Raw genomic sequence first — 8,609 nt, forward strand, 5'->3', positions numbered from 1 at the left:
AGTAATTTACATAAAAGTATAATATTAATAAATATTGTAGTGAGGTCACACACGTTCCTAAGATCTAATAAAACATGTAAGAGAAATTCAGAATTCACAGTATTTACAGTATTTATAACTCATTCTTGAGTAAAGCAAGTTTGTATTTGACCTTGGCATTGGATTTTGAATCTTAATCAGTGTCTGATTGAAAAATATTAAAATGCTCCACACATGTTCCTTAGATCTTATAAACATGCATAAGAATTCACAGTATGTATAACACATTCTTGAGTAAACCTTTCATTTGTCCTTGACATTTGATCTTAAAATTATCAGTGTTTAAATGAGAAAAAAAACTTTATCAAGTACACAATATTTTTATTCAAGGTGATTCCTCAACAATGTTTAACAATTGAATATTCCATTACCATGAGACAAAGTCATTAAAAGTATCCATGTACAGCATTTATGAATTTTAATTCAAAAATCACAGATACATGTACATGAACTTTGTTTAAATTTAAGTTTATCAATGTTTTTATTACCATAGTATAATGCTTTACATGCATTTAATTTGACTTTCTTATTCGACGCTCAAATTGAAATTCAAATGTCAAAGTTTTTGTCAGAGAGATGGTCATAAACTGAACAGTTCCACAAATGTCAACAATGCACAGAAGACATACACTGATCTCCTTAATAAAAGCACCATGATTTCAGTCTTAGGAATCTTTGACACTGGTTTGACCATCTTTCATCATTTACTCTAACAGCATATGGCATGAACTGCATTCTGCACAGCTGCAAATCTGCAGGGTTTCCTGAAAAAAATCACATAATTATAGGCATGTAGATTGTAAATTTTGTCATACACATTTCATACACATTTAAAATTTTTTTGATTGTGATTATCTTTCACATTTCATGTACAATTGGCTTTAATTTCACCTTTTTCTCTAAAAAAAAAAAAAATAATGCATTTAGAAATCATGAAAAATAAAATCTTATACTGCAACCTCAGTCATATAAAATTAAGAAAAAAATCTTTTTTAAGATTATTTACTTGTACATTATAATTCATGTTATCTTGACAACTTGCTAACAAGTATGAATACATTTCTTTTAGTGATTTTTCTCTATTTTCTTCTTGTATTTATCTATTTAATGTTTTTTCTTGGTTTTCTTTTTTTTTTTTTTTGGTCTTGAAATTTGAATATGTAAAAGAAGAAGAAAATATCTATGTAACAGCAACATGATGACCAGAAAAATTCAACATTTCTTTCAGTTTAACTGTCAAGATTTTTGAAGGAAGAAAATCACTTGTTCTGAGAAACTGCAGACATGTCACCTCAAAGCAGATAATGATGTTTATATACATGTAGTTGAATGACCATAAAAAAAATACATGATAAAAATAAAATCATACATACTTTTTAGATTAAAATCCTTTATACTGTGATGACGCATGAGTGCAGGCAAATCCATCACTGTAATGATGAATATTGAAAGATTAATTTATGTTTCATAACTCACAATACATCATACATACATGTACAATATGTAAGTGCACTGCTGAGTGAGCTTATTAAACATTTCAGCAGTAGCATTAGAAATGGTCATGATGATTCTACATTAATTTATTATAAGTTACACTGAAATGAAAGAATTAAGGAAATAATAAGATTAATAAACTGATTAAGACATAATACATTATGATTGTTTTAGTCTTAGAGCTCATTGATAGCTATAATTGAATCATATGACAGAGTAACGGAGGTATTTGTAAATATTTTATCCCCCCTTCTGTCTACACTACTTTTTTTCCGCACCTAATTTTTGTTTATATTAAATAGAATAAAATGTTTATATTTTAAGACATGAGAACATTGTTTTGAGGTATAAATAAGTATAAAAATGCAAACATGTACAGTGTACAGTGTGTAGTATACTTACGTGAACTCGCACATCATCTATTCAAGTCCGCTGTTGACTGTTCCTGTGGAATTATCCAAACAAACAGAGCATATTTAACAGAAAACATGTTAGAACACTTTTACACAAGTAAGAATCGGTTAAATCATCCAAACAAGCTGAAGAAATACGGTCTTTCGATGTCTGGACTCTTCGTTGTTTACATTCCTAAATCTTCCGCACTCTCTACCATCGGCTCATACATTCACCTCTGTCGTTGGCTCGCGTATACACAGTGTTAAACACGAGAAATAGTGCGTTTGTTTTAATTCATTAGAATTTAATTTCTATGCTTATGTCTGAATTTTGAGATAGATATTTACTAAATCAATCCAGAATTATTGATTTGAATTAAAACAATTCTTCAAATATCAAGTTTTATACGTTATGTCAAAAATCTTGACGTGAGCCCATTGCAGAGGTGTCTGAGAGAGGAACGAACGACAACTCTGCATGGGAGATTGAATCTTCCGGTGATCGTTCACGGTTAGATCGTACGCCGTGTTACTCGAAGTTTATAATGTAAATCTGTGTTTTGAGAAAAAAATGTTTTATTTTCTATTGAAATTTTGTAAATATTTCTTTTGTAAACATTTTATATCGTATTTCGTTTTTGTAATTTATTCTGAAATATGAATGAACCTTTGCTCGAATCTGATTGGCTGTAGGATACAGGATAGGATAGGATAGGATAGGATAGGATTGGATTAACTTCTATATGTTTCTATTGTGAATCCTCAATCCTGAATCCTATCCGATCCCATACCATGTCAACTTGTGGGATAGCAGCACTGTAATAGAAAGAGGTGAGAAACGGGAAACGGTTTGGTTAATCGAAATCAATCATATTTAATCAATTCAAAAGTCAATAACAATCACTTGATCTAATTACCAAACACATGTACCAAAGATTAAATCCCATGCCAAGTATATATAGAACGTTTATATCTTATACTTACTCTGAGCCAGTCTTATCATCTTTGACAAAATACGTCATATGTATCTAGGACACTGTTTGGAGACGACTGAGGGAAAACTGTATCTACGTGACTGTTCAGGGTTTATAGAAGGCTGTCCAGATAATGCCTACAGGATCAATGAAAATTACGATTGTAAGAGCAACAATAACTTTATTTTTTTTTAATTTGCGAACAGTCTAACAATTAAACACTTTACGAATATTTAATCTTCATAATTTATTGATTTAGATCCTGCATGTCAACAAATCAACACACAGAATCACTGCTATCTTGCCGATCCTTCCTGTTCAGCATTGTAAGTAAAGGAAATAGTTGAAACAAACGAAGAACATGGGCGCATTTGGCGAGTAATCTGCAGGAATCATTTGTACGAAACATTTATGGTTTAAATGTCAATGATTTAATTGGTTGAACATAGCTGCTCAGATTTTACAAACACGTCCATAGGTTCTTTTATCATAGTTTGAAAGTGTGAGATTGTAAAATTTTTGTTCGTTTTTCCAAGGGGGTACTATAACATAGTAATGTTTCACAAAAAAATAAACACCTAAAATATTTAATGCATATAAATGCATGATACGTGTACATGTACGTTATTATATAGAATAGAAGATTAGAATTGAATTCGCTCGAGAAGCAAACTGAACCAAAATTTATCTAAATCAAAATTTTAATACATCAGTACATAAAACGAAACTGACGAAATAAATGATTGTTTGCATGTAACGCCCCCATGCCAGGCTCGAACCAAAAACTTTTCGATTTCAGTGCACTAAACAGGTAGCCCAACTAACTGAGCTATCACTGCTATACATACACAAATGATTTAAAAAAAAGAAGCATCACATTCACACATTTTGATTTTTGGGGGAAAAGTTCGTTTTTCGTGGTTATGGGTCTTCTCTCTCCATTTTTAAAAAAAGGTGTATTCGTTTCTAGATTTTTGAATTAAAATACACACAATTAACGTTTCAAAATCATGAAGAGAAGACCCAGAGATAGAAAAATTTTAGAAAAACGTGTATAAAAATGTACCATTTTGTACCAAATGTCTGATCTGGCCAATTTTCAAGTTACTTTTTAGCAAATTAAAGCTCAATTTCGGGAAAATATTTTCCTTTCCTGTTGCACAGGAACCCGATAAGTAAAAAAAATGTTAAAATTTCATGTGACATGTCGATAAAATTTTCACTTTTCAATTACGCCCAGATTGCTACTGAATGTCAATCAAAAGCGCCCTCGTTCTTTTTACATGTATGTACGAAGTTATCATTGTATAATCAATAAACTTTTTAAAACAGAACAGAGAATATCTTTCACAAATCAAGAGTTTCTACAACTAGAATAAACGTAGACCATGACGTTTACAGCAGCACGATAATAAAATTTCAAACAGCCAGACTCCAAAAGTATGATACCGCCGATATTGGAGCAATAGTAGGAGGACTGTGTGCTACAGGGATTGTCCTCCTCCCCCTGTTTCTAATTCTTCTCTGGAAAAGAAAACAAAGATGTAGAAAGACAAAAGAACCAAATCCAGGTAGGCATTTCTTTATTTAATTATCGGCAGCATCGGCAGCAGCAGCAGCAGTCGATCTATTTGTGGTTTTGTTAGAAAGTGCATAAGAGACAAAAGACGTTATTTTTTTATCAATTCAGTCGAATAATTCTAAAATGATATCACACTTAAAATCACGAGTAAAATATTAGAAAAATTAAAATAAAAAAAAACATTTTGCACGGCCCGCGCCTTGCAGCATATCCCACTCTGCAAAAACCATGGACATTATCACGAGACAAAAATCGAGGGTATCAGCACGTGGTTCTTCTTGATAAGTCTACATATTCATTTTGATGACAATATATTAACTTTTATTACTTACTTTATTACATCAATGACTCCATTTAATGGGCAAATGCACGAAAATCTCTACTCAATTAAAAAAATTATATTTATTTTATTTTTTAAGCCAGCCTGAAAATAAAAATGATCACTATTTCAGCTTTCAATCTACCTTGTTCTTTCATGGCATGGGTGTTTTAAAAAATTGAAAGTACTTTTAGAAATGCTAAATTTTGATTGAGGCCGATTTGATGCTTTGCATCAATTCTACTTGTTTTCATAATGTAATTATTATGTAATAATTTTATGCAATATAGGTTGGTTTTGGAATTCAGAACGATACTTAAGCAACCTTCGAAGTAAAATATTTAACGAGCCCAAACGGATTAATTATATGATTCATTAATTAGATTAAAAATAGTATTTTCCTACCTAATCAACACCAATTCTGAATGCTGGATGTGATATTTACCTGCGTGATATCCATATAAGTCCAAGCATAATACAAGATAGGGTTATGATAGTCAGTATCCTGATTTTATTTAGCGTCTCTTTTATTCCTTAAAACATATTTACTAAATCACACTGATGGGTTAAACTCTAGAATGTAATGTGAAAGGCATATGAATAACGGTATTTTGATAATTTTATATTTTTGCAGGACGAATTAATTAAAGTTCAAATTTGAAAAGTTAATAATATAATTTTGGATCACTCTCTTTGTGGGTTTTGAAGCTAAATTTGAGGATTTCAAAACCAAAACGCACGTACCTCGGTACTCGATTGTATCATACATAGAATGATCTAAAAAAAAAAACGATACCTATCCAAAGTTGTTTTCTTTGATTTAATGAGACAGTTTAAATTAAAGCTCGCGCGAAGCTTTGTTTTAAATATAGTTTAGAACCGTTATAGAACAAAATGTTATTCAAATAAAATTCTTGTGAAATGATTTTAGAGACAGATCATTTGGCGGGAATAATGAAAAATGGCCCTGAAAATTACTTGCAAGAACAATGTACCAGTACTTCTCATGAACGTATTACATTGCTAACAAATTCTACTGTTGAAGATGAAGGTGAATATGATAATTAAATTTCATATTTGGGTATATATCTAAAATTCAAAAGCTAATATAGAACAATTTTAACTTGAATAATTTTTTACATTAATTGTTACATGTCTTGTAAATTGATTGAATTTAAAGACCATAGAGTAAAATACTGGAGCATCGATATACGCGGCAATGATTAGGATTTTCAAAAGTTTGTTAAATTTTCATACTTGCAGTTACTTACAGTTGAAATGAAAATATTGTAATTCATTCCAGAGGTTGGTGGTAATAGTAAACCAGAGAAGGAAATCTAGTGAGGATGGCATTTATAGAAAACCAGAGAAGAAAACCCAAGATGTCACAGAGGCTGGTGTTTCTATTAAACCATTGCAGGAAATCCATGATGTCACAGAGGCTGCTGATTTCAGTAAACTACAGAAGAGAGCACTTGTTGACACAAAAGCAGATATAAATAGGAAAAGAGAAGGACAAATTCCTTTATTTGAAACTGTTTGTATCATAAATGATTCAGAAAAAAGACGGCACGGTGTCTTAGAGGCTGATATCAATAATAAATCAGAAGAGAGAAGTCATGGTAACACAGATACCAATGTCAAAAATGAATTAGAGAGGAGGATATATGAACTCAGTAATGTTAAGGAAGGACAGAGTTCACATTCCTTGTACATCGTATTGGAAGTTTAATTCTGACGTCATTGAAGTTTAACAAGCTACAGAAATTAATTTACTATATAATAATACGTAAATAACAACTTGAGAATTACCTTGAATTGGTTTCGGATGTAAACGTTTTTAAGTCAATTATGGCATTAATTTACCTCATCTTTCTCATCTAGATATTTAAGCTGTTCTTAATAATCGTAATTTACATCACAGCTACAATGTATATGTCTCTGGTGCAAGCCGCTGGTACATTTTTGTATTTACAAGAGAGAAAACTTAAATAATCAACTTTGAAAAAGTTGTCTTTCTTTGTTTTCACTTTGGAAAAAAAACGAAACAGAACTTGTTACCAATGAAATTACGTCTCCACGAGCCAGGACATTTTTGATTACGCTGGGACATTGACCCCCCACAAATAAAAGGAACCCACAGTACATGTAAAGACAGTCAAAGTATTCCCGGCTGCTTAGTGCTAAGGAACTCTAGATTTTATTGGTTCAGTTATCAGAACATTTTGTATGCGATCAGATTCAAGTATTTTATAGAATTTAAATGATTATAAAATCAAAGGCCTAAAATTGGCATTAATATAAACTCGTCAGCCACAAAACGACCCAATGTTAGGTTTAACTGGTTAATTATGTCATAATAACGACAGAAATTTACAAAATTAGTTTGATTTTAAATGAAGCTGATGAAATTCCTGTAAGATCAACTTATTATAGCGTAGCATGTCTTATTTAAAACATTGTTCATACTCAGGGCAAGCTCTTGGGTATAGCGAATAAATAAGGAGACATAAACACTATAAACAGGTGGTAACGAAAATTGAGGGTGGAAAAGCTGAAGTTATATCCCGTTTGTCATATAAATTTGTTTGTAGTTAGTCCTTGTCTCTATGGTTAGTTAAAAATAAGAGAATAACAAAATATATAACGGACAGAATCTGTGACATCCTTTATCTGGGGTTTACTGGTATATTTCGAGTCAACACATAAATGAAAAATTAGTAATTATTGTTAATTGATCAAACATCGTCGATCTATTAGAATATTGATTTGAAACAGGTATTTCTTCTTTTCACATGTATACATTTTTAAAATTAAATTTGCTTCAAGGGCTTATAAAGTCAGGAGGGCTAATATAGGGGAATAATTAGTGCTCATCTGAAATCCCACAATATGTTGGAGAACTTATTCTCCGCAGATTAAAAAAAATCTATAAGGAACTCCAGCAGTTTTGCTCGAACTACGAAAGGATTATTTTAAAAACAAAACAAAATAACGTTATATTCTTCCTTTATGTTCCTCTGTTATTATGCAAGACCGAAGCTAAGTCAACTGAGCTAGTTTTTTGAAGGATTGAAATTAAAATAACAACAGTAGTTAAAATAAAAAAAGTCATTTATTGAAGTAAATGACGCAAAACAAAATATAAACATATTATAAGGGGGTCAGACAAGACTAGAAAAAAAAATCGAAAGAATACAAAAATCTTTGGTGTCATATTATACAATTTGACCCCATAAATTTACATATATCCTAAAGCAGGCACTGATATGCCTGTCATGAAAAAGGGTGGGTTAAAAGAAAATAAACGCCACAATCCAATTACAAATTGCAAGTTAAGTCAACAGTTTTACCTAATTACGAGCGAAACCCCTAAAATGAATTCAATATCCAATGTCAAAGGAAAATACTATTTTAAATCATCATTATAAGATTTCAAGGACGATGTTTCAAAGGGAACTTAATTAAAAAATGGTATGATGTTACATTTTTATGATTCTGCCATAGGAATATTCTATAAAGGAATCATGTCAAAAGAAAAAAATAATTAACCATTGTTTATCTTTTAGAATAGTAATCGTTGCAATTTCAAACAAAAGATACCAGCATCTATTGCTTGTGCTTTTCGTGCGATTAAAAGAGGAAAAAAGTTTATAAAATAAATTTTGATACAACTTGCTCTTGATCTAGGACACTCAGTGAGTGCGACTGGCCGACAGTAGATATTATTGGCTCATTTATTGCACATGATATTTTCAGATATCCATATTTGCTCTCCTCCTATTTTGTATTGTTGATTTGGATTT

The 8,609-nt window shown here is 31.0% G+C and overlaps 1 protein-coding gene and 1 long non-coding RNA gene across 2 annotated transcripts; one reads left to right on the top strand and one right to left on the bottom strand.

Moving 5' to 3' along the window:
- Positions 1-671: 671 nt before the first annotated feature.
- Positions 672-2,126, bottom strand: LOC134260440 (uncharacterized). Its single transcript, XR_009990547.1, has 3 exons — positions 1,936-2,126; positions 1,413-1,469; positions 672-803 (listed from the first exon to the last, which is right to left on the bottom strand). It is a non-coding gene; the product is annotated as an uncharacterized LOC134260440 (long non-coding RNA).
- Positions 2,127-2,950: 824 nt separating this feature from the next.
- LOC134260443 (uncharacterized) lies at positions 2,951-8,609 on the top strand. Its single transcript, XM_062742998.1, has 5 exons — positions 2,951-3,065; positions 3,162-3,228; positions 4,235-4,473; positions 5,735-5,854; positions 6,107-8,609. The coding sequence occupies exons 1-5, from the start codon at positions 2,951-2,953 to the stop codon at positions 6,142-6,144; spliced, it is 579 nt and encodes a 192-aa protein (XP_062598982.1). The 3' UTR covers positions 6,145-8,609.

Source organism: Saccostrea cucullata, unplaced genomic scaffold, assembly GCF_032062105.1.
Source record: "Saccostrea cucullata isolate Sc308-1 unplaced genomic scaffold, CSIRO_AGI_Scuc_v1 ctg3296, whole genome shotgun sequence".
Lineage (NCBI taxonomy): Eukaryota > Metazoa > Mollusca > Bivalvia > Ostreida > Ostreidae > Saccostrea > Saccostrea cuccullata.